Raw genomic sequence first — 14,992 nt, 5'->3', positions numbered from 1 at the left:
CCGTGAACAACCACCTCCTTTGCCATGAGACCAGAAGAACGGGATGGTGCCCCGCAACCATTACTGAACATCTTGATCAAAGAGTCTTAGAAAAATCCTAATCAAAAGGGGGAAAATACAGAATGGAATTTCAAATTTTCATGGACTCCAGGCTTCCTAGAGCCATGGAGGCTGGATGAATCCCTGAAATTATTGCTCTGAGATAATCTTTAAACCTTAAACCAAAAAAGTTTCCTGAAGTTTTCTTGAAACCAGACAACAGTTTAATTTTGTTGTTGTTGTTGGGTGCCGATTCCAACTCACAGCAACCCTTATGTACAACAGAACGAAACACCGCCTGGTCCTGCACCATCCTCACAATCATTGCTATGTTTGAGCCCATTGTTGTGGACAGTCAATCCATCTCCTTGAAGGTCTTCCTCTTTTTCGCTGACCCTCTACTTTACCAAGCATGATGTCCTTCTCCAGGGACTGGTCCCTCCTGATAACGTATCCAAAGTACCTGGGACAAAGTCTCACCATCCTTACTTCTAAGGAGCATTCTGGTTGCACCTCTTCCAAGACAGATTTGTTTGTTCTTCTGGCAGTCTACAGTATATTCAAGATTCTTTAGCTTAACTAGTAAAAAATGTCTGCCTTGAGCGTTATGCTCTTTTAAGAACTATCTATACGGGATGAAATTGATAACAGCAACTCAAAAGATTAGATAGCAACCTTGGGTGGCAGTGAATTTATGTTAACGGGGAGGAACAACTCAGAAATGGAGGGTGAGGATGGTTGTACAACTCAAAGAACGAATGGAATCGACGTCACTAAATGGTACATGCAGAAACTGTTGAATTGGTACATGTTTTGCTTGTATGTTCTCAACAATAAAATAATATTTTTTTTTAAAAGAAGAAAACCCTGCAGCGCACAGTTCTGCTCTGCCATACACGGGATTGCCACGAGCCAGAGTCAACTCAATAGCAGCTGGTTTACGACACACTGAGGATTCAGTGGTAGAATTCTTGCCTTCCATCAGGCAAACCCGGGTTCAATTTCCAGCCAGTGCACCACGTCTATACCCACCACCCATCTATCAGTGGAGGCTTGTGTGTTGCTATCATCCTGAACAGGTTTCCGCAGAACTGTGAGACTAAAACACACTAGGAGGAAAGGCCTGGTAATTTACTTCCAAAAACCTTATGGATCATAACGGTCTGATCCGCAACCAATCATGGGGATGGTGTAGGACCATGCGGACTTTCCTTCCATTGTGCATGGGGTGGCTATGAGTAGGGAGCTGACCCGAGGGCAGCAAACAACAACAACAGTCACTCCCATCCCTTTGGATTTCTAGATTCTTTTTACAGAGATTGGTCCTCAGTGGAGATCTGTGGCTGGCAGGCTTAGTCAATTACAACAGCCAGAAGGGAATCAGCTAGCCGATGGGAAACTACACAGACTAAGAGCAGAAGTAAAACCCCATGGGACAGCATCTGCAAGGGGCTCGGTGCTCCTGAGTTATCTGGGATGGCATTCCTGAGGCAGGGCAGGGAGAGAGAGTCAGCAGAAAGACTTTTCCTGGGACACCTTGCCACTTGGCCTCGCAAGTACCTTATCTGAGGACCTTACCAGTAGGAACCATGACAACCCTGCCGTCCTTGCAGCAGACATTTGCCCCAGCCACTTTGTCACCTTTTCCAAGTATAGATCATCTTGGTCCTTCTATTGCCTCCCTCAGCCTTGGTCCAGGTGGTAGCTACTCTCACACAACTCTCTGATCCCACTCTGCAAGGACCCAGAAACGTCACTGCTGTCACTCCACAGAGACTCTCATCATGCCATTGGCCAGCATGGCCTCTGCCCACGCATCATGAGTCAGGCACTTGCCGTATCTCATTTAGTCTTCACAACTACTCTATAAAAATGGATATACCAGCCTCACCTCTCAGATGAGGAAACTGAAGCTCACAGAAGTTAAGTAACGTGCCTAAGCTCACCCAGGAGCAGAGTCAGGATTTAAGCTGATCAACTAAGCCTCCACTACACCGAGCTTTCTCTCAGACAAAGGAACCACTGGAAAGCTCTGGACACGGGAATTGTTCTAACTGGACACCTGAATTAGAAAATTAACCTGCCAGGAGGTGTAAAATGAGATGGAGTAGGAGAAACTGGAAGGAAGAAGAACAGATGAGGGTCATAAAAATGATCCATGCCCGGGGCCATGAGGTTCTGGAGTGTGGCAGGGAGAAGGGGGAGAAAACGAGAGGGAAGTAAGTAACACCCAGAGTTTTGTATAAAACCCAGAGTTTTGTATAAAACCCAGAGTTTTGTATACACACTAGAAAAAACGCAACTGTTAGGCTCCTTAGAAGTGAGGAAGATGAAACTTTGGACACATTATCAGGAAAGACCAACAGCTAGAAAAAGACATCATGGTTGGGAAAGTAGAGGGTCACAGTGAAAACGAGAGAAATCCTCAATGAGATAGACTGACAAACACAATCGCCGGAACGATGCGCTCAAACATATCAATGATCATGAAGATGACGCAGGACTAGGCAACATTTCATCCTGTTATACATAAGGTCACCATGTGTTGGCATCAACTTGAAGGCAACTAACAACATACACACACGTGCACACACACACAAAATTTCACCGAAATTTTAAAATAACCCTGAAGAGTTTTATTATCTCTACTTTCCAGATGAGGAAATGGCAGACCAAAAGGTTAAGCAGCCAGCCCAGGGACACACGCAAGAGTGTAAGAGGCAGAGTCATGATCCGAAGCTTCATGTAGTACCGTAGTTGCCATAAATACGCATGGTTGTACATGCAAATGATCTCCATCCCAGTAGGGGGTCCATAAATGTTAGCTTCATCCCTGCTTGTCGGCAGACCAACCTCAAAAATATATCAGAGATAAGAACGTGGGAAAGCATCCACCACAACAGAAAGGGCCCAGACTACACCCCATGTGGGGCAGCCCACGTATCACCCTCAGGACGAAATCACAGACCCCAACTCCATAAACTCAGCACTTGCTACAAATGTGGAAGACCCAATCTCCCAACCACCACCCATCTGTCAGTCTGTTGTACTATGCTGCTGTGTTGCTGGAAGCTATGCCACCGTTATTTCAAATCCCAGCAAGGTCACCCATGGTGGACAGGTTTCAGCAGAGCTCCCAGACTAAGACAGACTAGGAAGAAAGGCCTGGCCATCTACTTCCAAAAATCAGCCAATGAAAACCGTATGGATCACAACAGAATATTGTCTGATACAGTGCAGAAGATGAGCCCCTTCAGTTGGAAGGCAATTAAAATAAACAGTGACTACAATACAATAGAGTTGAGCATACCAACAACGGTGAAGATGGCACAGGACTGGGCAACATTTCCTTCTGCTCTATGTACATGGGGTCACCATGAGTCAGAGCTGGCAAGGCAGCAGCTAACAACAACAATTCCTGAAGCTAGTAACTGGTTGGTTGGTCAGGGCTCATTTGTCAACCAGCTAGCACATGGGACAAGACGGCACCTGCTCTAACGTGAGTTTGCCTGGAACAGCGAAGAGACGGAAGTCCTCACAGAAAGGAAACCATCAAAACCAGCCTGTCCAGGGCAGGGCCCATGACCTGGGTCACCAGGCAGTTTCATACCTGTTACTTTCTAGGATAATCCCTGAAAGTGGCGGTAAGGTCTGCAGAGGTTAAAAGGTTGCCTGAAGATCTTAACTCTGGTCCAGGTCAGGATCTGGGGTCTAGTAATTTACAAACAGCTCCTTTGTATCCAGTACTCCACAAACTTGTAGGGGGAAGGGGAAGACAAGGAGAGGTGAGAGATGCCTCCACACTGGGGCCAGTGTATCAGATGGCCTGAGGGGGTACATAAAGCTCGCTTCTCCTGACACTAACCTCATGGTGTCACCATCTGTCCACTTGTCTGTATCCTCAAAGACTGTGAACTCTTCCTGGGCAGGGACTATGTCCCATTCATTCTTCTCCACTAGCCCCTGTGCAGATGTGCTGATCCCTCCGCTGCTGCTGCTGAGACCAGGATGGGAAGGAGGGCGCTCCAGGCAGACTTTTGTCCAGCAAGGGCACTCTCCCTGCCACCTCCCAGAGGAAGCCAGCAGCTCCTAAGCCAGAAAGCCCAGGTCCCCAAGACTAATGGAGGCAGGGTCAGCTGTGCCAAGAGAGGCCTCGCCTAGGCGAGAGCTCATCTTCCTGCTCTGCCCTCGCTCAGGAAAGGTTCTCTAAGCCGGCTGCCTCCTGTGAACAGCCCACCAGGCTAGCTCCACAGCCCCAGCTCTCGCCTGCGAAGCCAAGAGCCGCCACCTGCCTTCTCGTGCGCAGCACTGCCCTCTAGTGGCCACTGGAGATCTAGACGCAGAAGATCTCGCCAGGCAGGAAGCCAAAGGCTTTAGGGTTTGTTTACCCAGACCTCAGACGTGATGTGCACAGAACACAGAAGAGACGTACTTGTGCGTGCGCAAAGACTCCCCCAGACGCGCACGCACAGCCCAGCGTACCGTGGGAGGCAGCTGGGATTAAGACTGCAGATCTATGATTGCTCCCTTCATCCTCTCCCTCGCCGCAGGAAGCTGAGGGCTCTAAGCAGCCAAACTCCTTCCCCTGCCTCTGTAAGAGCCGGAATCCCTCAGCCCCAGAGCAGACGCTGGCAGAAGGCAGGAAGACATGATTCACACAAGCCTGGGAGGCAGGGCCCCCGTGATTTGCTCTGCCTTTGCCAGGCACTCACTGGATGATTGAACCAAATCAGTTCAGCTCTCTTGAGCCTCAAGGTGCCTCACCTATAAAACTGGGTAGTTTGGCCCAAATTATCTGAGACCCTTTCAAGGTCTAGTGATACACGGTTCAGTGTCTTGGTCTTCTTTCTAACTCAAACCCCACCCAGGCATCTAGAAATGGAAAGAACCAGCATGGTACCTGATTTTTACAAAGCCCCATCAAATATATCAACACATTGATCCCACAGTGTCCCTGTGAGGGAGTTGGCGAGATGACACCAACTCCCGGAAGTGAAAACTGAGGCCCAGAGATGTTCTATGACTGAAAAGCTCATCTAGCCAAGATGCAGAAAAAATGAGATGTCCGTACAAATGCTTGCCTCCCCCCAATCTCAGACAATCCTCAGGACATTCCAGCTCTCTCCATGGGAACAGCTCATTCCTACAGTACAACCCTGTAGGAGAGACAGCGGCAGCTTCCATGAGGAATGAGGGGAGAGAGACAGGGGCAAGAAGAAACAATGATTAAAGGCTGCTCACTTGAGGAGGGGCAAGGGAAGGGTGCAGAAAGGCCAGGAATTCACCCTTCAGGAAAGATGCTCTAATACCAGCTTCCAACTCTAGCTATCCAGCACTCCGACACCCGCCTTCTGCTCTGTATCCACAGGCAGCCCTGGCACCCAGCCCTCCACTCCCCTAGCCAGGCTCTCTCTGGTCATGGGAAGTCAGGGTCTCAGTCCTGCTGACCATGCTTCAGTCCAGTGTGGAGCTGACCAGGACCCAGCCACTAGCTTCCTGAATCCCCGCCAGCCTCAGCTGGCACCTGCTCTATTGTGAGGGCTGACCTGACCTTAGAGGCCAAGACACCAGGGAGGAGTGGGTCAAGGAGGCCTAGCTAGGAAGGGGGTGTGGCTGAGACACGGCCTCCGGGGAAGGCCAAGAGAAGAGACCACAGGCCTCCCCCACCGGTACAGGCCTGTGACTCTGGGTTGGCCCATACGGCCTGCCCAGCACCACGCCCTGAAATAGCCCGCTTGCCCTCCCCTACGCTCCTCAGCCATGGCAATTCTTACCCAGGGGACTGGAAGTTTACAAATAAAGGATTCTCCAAAAACTTCAGAAACCCTGGTGACATAGTGCTTAAGCGTCTGGCTGCTAATCAAAAGGTTGGCAGTTCAAATTCACCAAGCACTCCTTGGAAATCCTATGGGTCAGCTCTAATCTGTTCTATAGTTCTACTCTGTCCTACAGTTCTATTCTATCCTAAAACTTCACGTCAACTCTCTTATTTTACTATTAATTTAGCATAATAGTCATATATTAGTGTGCATGTATACACATGTATATGTGTGTGTACGTGCATACAGGTGTGTGTATACACAAAAGAGTACAGGCAATACAGCTTAACAGTTAAATGCCAGAGTTTTCCGCCATGTACTGGTTGTGTGACATTAACCAAATCAAGCTCTTTTTCAGGACTCAGTTTCCCCATCTGTAAAATGGGGTTAGTAACGTTGTCATTGTTCATTGCCAACGTTGTCATTGTTCATTGCCACCGAGTTGATTCCGACTCATGGTAAGCCCACACATGCAGAGTAGAACTGCTCTGTAGGGTTTTCAAGGCTGTGACTCTTAGGACGCAAATCACCAGGCCTGTCTTCCAAGGTGCCTCTGGGTGGGTTTGAACTGCCAACCTTTCAGTTAGTAGTCGAGCACTTAAGAACGTGCACCACCCAGGGACTCCCGGGCTAGTAACAGCGGTATTTACAGGATTGTTGTGAGGTCACAATAAGGCTTAACCAACCAGGTACCCGTCGGGCCGAGTCCAACTCACAGTGACCCCATGTGTGTCAGACTAGAACTGTGCTCCATGGCGTTTTCAACGACTGATTTTTCAGAAGTAGATTGCCAGGCATTTCTTCCAAGGCAGCTCTGTATAGACTTGAATCGCCGACCCTGTGGTTAGCAGCTGAGTGAGTTAACCATCTGCACCACAGAGACTTCTCAATGAGGAATATATATAAACCCAAACCCACTGCCATCGATTCGATTTCCACTCATAGCGACCCTACAGGACAGAGTAGAACTGCCCCATACAGTTTCCAAGGACTGCCTGGTGGATTCACACTGCTGAGCTTTTGGTTAGCAGCCGTAGCTCTTAACCACTGTGCCACCAGGGTTATATGGCATACAAAGTGCTTAGAATAGGGTTTAGAACATAGTAAGTGCTCAAAAAATGATTAGTTATCATGTATTGACAGCTTACTATTGGCCAGGCATTAACAAGGCACTAACCCTCAGCCATACCTGCCATAAGGTAGTCATTCTTATCTTTATTTTACTGATAAGGAAATTGAGGCCTAGAGGAGGAACGTGATTTTTCTAAAGCCAGGGAGCGGCCAGGCAGAGAGGAGCTGCTAGGGAAAGCAGAGCCAGAGAAACACACAGCTGCCAGAGCCCTGTTCACGTTCCAAGCACGTGACGTCTGTCTGAGGGGAGGAATCCTAGGCCGGGTCTCTCACCACCCAGACCTTGGGACACTTGGATGGGACAAGCCAGGTGGGGGACCCAGGCAGAGGTGAGGCCCGATGCTGGGCTCCCCAGCCCTGCATGTAGTAGAGCTCAGCAGCAGTGCTCACGGAATTTACTTCTAATTGGCATGGGCTGCAGGCTGTGAGGAGCCCTAGGGCTGCCAGCCTCGCATGGTTGCTGCCTCTGGGGACCCTGGATTTGGAAGCATCGCTCCAGAGGGAGACACAGTCAGAGGGGAGGCTCAGACTTTGACAAAGTGCCCAGAACGGGTGCCAGGGTGGAGTAGAAGGCGGCACCTGCACCAGCAGAGGGGAAATCACTTCAGAGAAGTTCTCTGCAAGCTCACAGAGCTCAGGGAAGTCCCTGCACCTCTGGGGACCCTCCCTCGGGATATGAGGGAGGAGACGACTGCCGAGGTCCCTTGGAGCGCTGCATTCTGGTGAGTCTGGCACTTGGGTTAGGCAGAAACCTGGGGTCCTCCTCAGGGGTTCTAAGGGCTCCCTGGCACCTCCAGCTTGCTGTGGCTTCACTGGAGGCCTCGCCCTCTATGACCCTACCCAGCTAAGAGGGGCTCTCAACACGCCCTGCACACAAGGATTATCTGTGTTTCCCAACGTGAGGCCAGTGAGGCTCAGGGAACGACAAATGACTTGAGCTCATCGCTCAGCCTGTCACCGACAGATCTAGGTGATTAGGGCCACCCTCTATCCAGGCCCCTCTCTGATCCAGTTGCCAGGCCACTCAGCCACCCTCTTCCCCAAATCCCTCAGAGATGGCCATTCCCATAGTGCTGCCCCCTGGAAGAAAAAGAACTTTCTGGATGAAAATACGTCTGCCTCTCCCTTCCCACCAAGCTATAAGGTGTCCATCTGAAGGGCCTAGGGCCCAAGAGACAATGGAGCCAGCAGAACCAGCCAGCAGGCAGTCAGAGGAGCACCTGAGGAGGACCACGAGTCTTGGTGTTTCTCTAGATCTTTCCTTTGGTGAGCCATGGCAACTGGACCATTGAGACTCTCTCAAGCTCTGTGTTTTGTTTCCTTTTGTTTTGTTAATCTGCAAAATGGGACTAATAATCTCCATTTCCATACCTCTGGTAGCTGTCACAAAAGCGAAATCAACAACTGTGAACTGGAAAGTGTGGTATAAATGAATGATGGGGTATTAACAGGGCTGAGGAATTTGCCACTTGGGGACCAAAAGGTAGGCTCCTGATGGACACTGGGAGGCCACCTTTTAAAACTGACCTGGCTCCTAGAAGGGGGCTAGTGGACGTTGGGAATCCTGATTGGGAACAGTAATCCCCTATCCTACCAAGCCCAATCCTATGTTACGTTCCCCTTGCCCCTCCCAATTCATTAGCCCCTACTTGGACCGCAGCCAAGAAGGGGGGGTGGGCTCAGGATGGCCACTCCTATCACTGATCCATCTCCCTCCCAAGCTCAGACCTTTCTGATCACAACAACAATAGTGGGCACCAAGATCACTGGGTGATAGCAAACAATTAACACACCCAGCTGCTAACCAAAAAGTTGGAAGTTTGAGTCCACCCAGAGGTGCCTTGGAAGAAAGGGCTGGTGATCTAGTTTCAATAAATCGGCCACTGAAAACCCTATGGAGCACAGTTCTACTCTGACACACATGGGGTCACCATGAGTTGGAATCAACTCTACGGCGACCGGCTGGTATGCTTTATCAATAAAAATCTTTTAACTTTGAAACCCTCATATTTATTCAATTCTACTCTTCAATCTATATAGCACATATTGAATATTCCTTTTGGGGGGTCAAAAGTAACTTGAAGTAGAAGTTCTAGCATTTTCTTCTCACACACAGCAGTGGCCCCTGCCCCAGCAATGAGGATGAAAGTGGTGCAGAGGGCCATCCCCTCCCTGCCCTGAGCTCCCTAGGGGGTGGGGAATGGAGAGCCAGGAAGCTGGGTGTCTGGCCCCCGGTGAGAGGCTGCAGACCCACCCAGCATACACTTATTAAGTGTGTGTGGCATCTGGTCTGGGAAGCTGACTCCAAATTGTATGTGGCACTTTCTGGGTGGCCCAAAGTTTTCTAGAGGTGGGAAGGGAAAGAAGGGGAAAATGGTCAACCGGCCAATCAGGGAGCATCTATGCCCTCCTCCCCTGCGCTCCTCCTAGCCCACCTCCTCCTGGTGACATCACAAGGGGATAATTTTAGAAGCTCCACCCAGGGGCCTTGCAGAGCCCCTATCAGTGTTCCTTAGACCTGGCATGGTACAGTGTCTAAGCTGAAAGGGTCATTCCATTCCGTGGCCTCAATTCATGGTTGAATTTACAGGCTCAGGCAGGCAACACTCCACTGATATGGCTCACAGAGGTTAGGGGCAGAGCCAGGGGTGGAGCTCAGGTGCCCATCTCTCTCCCTAAGGTACCCTGCCCCTGGCCACCTGGTACACATCTGCCGATGGAGGACTTGCCATGGGGACCCCAGGAAGCAGCAGGGATGCCCGGACCCACTGGCAAGGGCCACGCTGAAGGAGGGCTGCAAGCTGCCCACAGTCCCACCCGAGAGCCAGCTGGGATTGGGACTTGGCCCCCCAGAGCCAGACAGAAGGAGCTAGCAGGCAGAGGCTGGCAGCGCAAGTACTGACAGCATCCCCGGGGAGCTAGCATCAGGGCCCCGCCCTCACTCAGCACACTTCCCTCTAGCCAGGCAGAGGACAGGCAGCACCTTGCAGGACCCTGAGAGCCACCCGGGCTCCAGGCTGGCTCTCAAGGGGCCGCTACACAGCACTCTCCAAGTCACGGCCAAGCTGGGCTGGTGTTGCCCAAAGCTGTCATGTTGATGCCCTAGGCCTCAGGGTGGACTACTGAGGACTCGCGGGTCTTCTCTAGCTGAAGTCTCTGCTCCAAAGAGGAGCCAAGAAGGCCTGGGGCCCATGTAAATAAATGCCCAGGGCCTCTGGAGTCCAGGGCCCCCGGCCTTCATCCTGGAAATAACTCTTTCTCAGGGCTGTGATCCCCCCCCCCCAATCTCACCTCAAAGGCCTCTCACATCTCTGCCTACCTCTCCCAGGCCCAACCCCAACCTGGGGCTCTGACCACCTTCCTGGCCCTCCTGACTGAGCCGGTGATGCCCCTGAGGGCTGGCTCACACATCTGCCAACCATGGCTGGGTCTCCCCTGGATCCTTAGCGAGGTTGAGACTTAAGGAGCCAGCATGGCGGCCAAAGCCCCAAATGATCCTTTGCCCAGCCCAGGAGGGCCTAAGGGAGGGCAGGGGAAATAAAGGGACGGGAGAACTGCCAACTGCCAGGGAACCACGGTCTCCGCAAGCACAGGGAGCCAGCCCCAAGAACACTTGGCCCAGGTAACCCAGCAAGGCCATTCTCTCTGCCTTGATCTTCTTTCTAACAGCCCCGAAGGCACCACTGCCACCCAGCCCCAGGCAGGCCCGGCCTAGAGGGCCGGCCCAGCCAGCCCACCCTGCCAGCCACTACTGCCTGCCTTTGTGACGTCAGAGCCCAGCTGGGTGCGGCCGCACACGGACCCACCTAGGTGAGGTTACTACGTGCCAGGGGCTCACTGGTAAAGGGCTTGGCCTCCTGAACAGAAAAAGGCCAAGAGGGAGGGCTTCAGAGCAGCCTGGCCTTACAGCTGATTTTCTCCTGAGACTAATGGGGTGGCAGTTCTCAGTAGACTCTGGGAGCCACTACATACGTCACCCCCAGGAAGCAGAACCACAAGCCTTCCTTTCCGCTTGTCCCTCTTAGAACTCATGTATAATCTATTCGAGACCTGAGGAAAAGATCTCAGATCACCATAACCCAGATAGGTCAACAAGCCCAAGGACAGGAGGGAGAATCTATGGAATCAGGTGATTCTAAGACCCATCCCCAGATCCCCTTATCTGGGCCTGAGGGAAACCCAGCTTCTGCCCCAGGCTCTTTCTCATACCCCCAGAGTCTGCCCAAACTGTACCCTGAGGTGTACACTGGTACCAAGAGCCTCCGGCTGATGGGAGGCTCGGGGCCTCTCGACCCCGTGTCTTTGGTAACATCAGAAATCTGAAGAGTACTGGCCTCTCTAGCAAAGCACGGGCTCCCGTGAAGCCCTCTCCCCATGCCATGCTAACGTAAGGCCCCTCTCTGCCCTCAAGTCCCTCCTTCACGCCTGCTCCCAGCCCCACGGAGTGGTGGGACCTGAGCACTGTTGGTGGACAGACGAGTTCCACGTCTGACTGCATACTGGGGTTGTGTGCACCAGGGAAAGTTACTTGACCACCCCAGCCTCCATATCCTCTGGGGTGACAGCTGCTTCACAGCGGGTACGTGATCCCCCTGCTCTGCTGGTCTCAAGGGTAGATGGCTGGACCCTTTCCCCTCCTGGTTCAGCCAATACTAACCATAGATCTAATAGGACACTGGGGAGAAGATGGGGCAAGGAGAGGTCATCTGACCTACAACCTACAACCTCTGACCCTCCCCCACCTGCCACTCTTCAAGGCTCCCATGGGAATCCAGTTTCTTTGATCTTAGGTGTTGCTGGATTTAGGGAAAGGGCTCCTGACTTCTTGCCACAGAGAATCCTAAGGCAATGATAAGAGCACATACAGAGGAGTTCCCAGTCTACCTGCTCCTCCCTGTCCCCCCATGCCCTCCTGGGCCCTCCAATGGCAAAGGGGCAAGAGGCCGACCAGTCCCCTCCTATCACCTATCTTTTCAGCAGCCCTGTCTTGGATTCTCTGCCTGGATAGACCATCCCGACCCATTCCTATCAAACTGCTTCCACAAGCTTCGTTTTCAGAGGAACGACACCTCTGTATGGCTAGAGAAAACCTACGTGATTGTGGCTGTCGCTGTCTCCTGAAGCTTTCTACAGAGTCACACATCCCTCCTGCTGCCAATAAGCTAGATGACGCTCACTGCTCCCAGAGACCCACACTGGGTACCTAGGGTACCCCCTCTCCAACCCTGGGCCTGCTCAATCCCCCTGGAAATTACTAGATCCCACTCCTGAGCTCCAGAGCCCACCGCTAAGCCCCCCTACACACGCACACACACACACATACACACACAGCCCCGTGGTGCACTTCCAAGCCTGACTCTCCCAACAATCTCACTCCGGACCCTCCTCCCTGCATCCCGGAGATGCTGGAACGCTGGGGCCTGCAGGGAGCAAGAGACAGAAGGGGTCCACCCTCCTCCCTCTTTCGTCTCCGCCACCCATGGCTGTTTATCTTGTCATCTCCGGCCAGGGTGAAGGGTGTCCGGGGTGAATGGCTGAGTGGGAAAGCTGAGATATGGGTCAAGCTTGTCTCCGGGGCCAGGAGGCAGGAACATTTCCTGGGTGGTACATTTCCCTCAAACTGTCAGCTGCCAGAGTGTGAGCAGAGTCTCCATTAAGCCAAGAGGGCCAGTGGGCTTTGCAGCCCCACTGCTCAGGACTGAGGCTAAGGGAGGGCTACCGCCTGGGAGAGTGGGGCAAAAGGCAGATTCGGCCCATCTTGAGTCTGCCCAGGGGGTAAAGAGCCATCCCAAATGCCTCCTGCAGACTCCAACCAGGACTTGGTGCAAACCCTTCTCAGCATTCCATCCACTCCCAGGGTCCCCAAAGGGTGGGGGCTTTGGGGGAAGACAGACTAGATGTATCCACTGAACAATCCTAGTGATATCCACACCCTTCTCCCAGGTGGTAAGACAGGAGGGGGTTCGCCTGGCCTCGTGGGCTTCCGGAAGCACTGGTGAATGGGATAAACGCCCGGCAGGCTCCCTGGACTCTGAGCTCTTCCTTTCTCCCCCTCCCAGGCTTCTGCCCCCCATGCCTGCCCAAGAAAAATAACAAGAAGCAAAGAGCAGGCCACCACACGTCTCACTCGGACAGGGCAGACTCAGCCAAATGCCAACCAGAGTTCGATTCTCCAGATACATGGATCTGAGTGATCATATAAAAGCCCCTCCTCCCCCCCCCCCCCCGCCCCGCAACACACGCCCTCTCCTCTCCCTTCAGCGTCCTAACTAGGAATCATCCCGAGCAGTTAACAAAACCCCAACAGGGGAGGGCTCTGTGGGCGCCCAGATGAGGAGGAAGGTGGGAACAGGGGGTGTCTCGGAAATACCCAAAACGGGGTTGGAGAGGGCGGGCAAGAAGGAAGGGGAAGAGGCAGGCGTCCATGACGGCCTCCACACGTCCAAAGTGTCCCCGCGAGAAGCCAGCTCCCAACTTGTTTACTTGTCAGCATGTTTGGCTGTTTCCAAAAGGAAACAGTTAAACATCTCGGCTGGGTCGCGAGCAGTCCTTATCTGTCACCTTCCCTCCCAGCTAAGCGGTGCCGGTGCCACTGTCACTGCCGCCGCTGCCGCCGCCGCTGCCGCCGTCACTGCCAGAGAATCGAATCTCGCCTACTTTATTCCACTTCAGCGTGGCCAAACTGTTGCTGTTTCGTGGGGGGCAAAGGACCCAATTCGCACCCACGGAACGAGCTAGCAGCCGGTGGGTGCGGGGGCGGGAACTGGGCCCCGCGCGCCCTCGGCTGGCTGGGGTTCTCTCCGGGGAGAGATCCACACGCACACACGCATCCCAGGATCACGCCTCGCCAGGGCCGGAGTCACCTGGAATACGCGGCCCGTGAGCATCTCCCGAGCCAGAGCGAGCCTGCCGCGCGCCCGGCGGGCGGCGAGCAGCGGCGAGCTGGGGTGGGCGGAGGGCCGACTCCCGGGCCGGGGGAGGGCGGACGGGCGAGAGCGAGCCGCGGTGTGCGGGGGGAGCCGGGTTGGGGAGCGGCCGCCTGACTTACATGGAAGTGATATTCCTTGAGATGTCCGTGATGTTGATGCTGGCGTTCCCATTGCTGTTCCCTGAATCCTGCCCTTCCAGGAGGGGGAAGAGGTTCCCATCGTCCGGCCGCCGGCAATTGATCTCGGTCTTGCTGCAGACACAATTTGCAGGGCAAGCCAGCACGGAGCCCACATAGTCCAGCCAGACGCTTCCCAGCAAGAAAATCCGCCAGAAACTACACTTGGCTGGGCAAAGAGAGACATCCATTTCCGATCGCTGCTTCTAAAAAAGAGGAGGAGGAGAGGAGAGGGGGGTGGGGTGGGGGGAGTGGGGAGAGCAGGGGGGAGGAAACAAAGACGGCGAGGGAGGGGGGAGGGGGAGGGGGGCCTCTGCCTTTGAAACGCCGAGCGATCAGATGCAAAATCCTTCAGCGTCTGAAACCATCGCGGCCGTCGCCGCCGCCGGGTCGGAGCCGCCGGGAGCGCCTAGTGGCGCGGTCTGCCGGGCATGGTGGCCGGCTCGGCGCTCGCTGGCTTGCCGGGTCCGGGGGCTCGGGAAGCGGGCCGCGCTCTCCGACTCCGAGACTTTGCAGGGTTGCAACAGACGGTGGGGAGGCAAAAAGAAGGAAAAAAAAAAGGAAAAGGAAAAAAATGGTGCTAAAGTCACCAAGTCCCACCTACTGGGCAGAATGAAAACGGACACACCTGCAAAACACACACACTCATGCACACACACATACACACACCCAGAGCCCGGGAGAAGGAGGAGGAAGATGCAGTGGGAGCTGCAGCAGCCGCCGCGAATGGCTCGCCGCGCGCCTGCAGAAATGTACAAGTGCTCCGAGCCTTACGAAACGCACGGGTTATCGGAGCGTCTTCCTCCGCTCCCTCCTCCCGCTCTCCTCCCCTCCCTCCTGGCGGCCTCCTCCCCCTGTCCCCCGCCCGGGCTGGGAGCGGCAGGAGAGCGGAATCTCC

At 53.5% G+C, this 14,992-nt stretch overlaps 1 protein-coding gene across 4 annotated transcripts in view; it reads right to left on the bottom strand.

Annotated features, from left to right (window-relative positions):
• Positions 1–14,319, bottom strand: part of NTRK3 (neurotrophic receptor tyrosine kinase 3) — a 473,624-nt gene extending 459,305 nt beyond the window's left edge. For all 4 annotated transcript variants that reach the window (XM_049905334.1, XM_049905331.1, XM_049905332.1 and 1 more), the window contains exon 1: positions 14,038–14,319. In XM_049905334.1, coding sequence (XP_049761291.1) covers positions 14,038–14,285 — 248 coding nt within the window. In that variant the 5' untranslated portion in view covers positions 14,286–14,319. The remainder of the gene's footprint in view (positions 1–14,037) is intronic.
• Between the last annotated feature and the right edge of the window lie 673 nt (positions 14,320–14,992).

Source organism: Elephas maximus, chromosome 13 (assembly GCF_024166365.1).
Source record: "Elephas maximus indicus isolate mEleMax1 chromosome 13, mEleMax1 primary haplotype, whole genome shotgun sequence".
NCBI classification, from domain to species: Eukaryota; Metazoa; Chordata; class Mammalia; order Proboscidea; family Elephantidae; genus Elephas; species Elephas maximus.
Note: the sequence above shows the minus strand (reverse complement) of the source record. Positions and strands in the feature narration are given on the sequence as shown.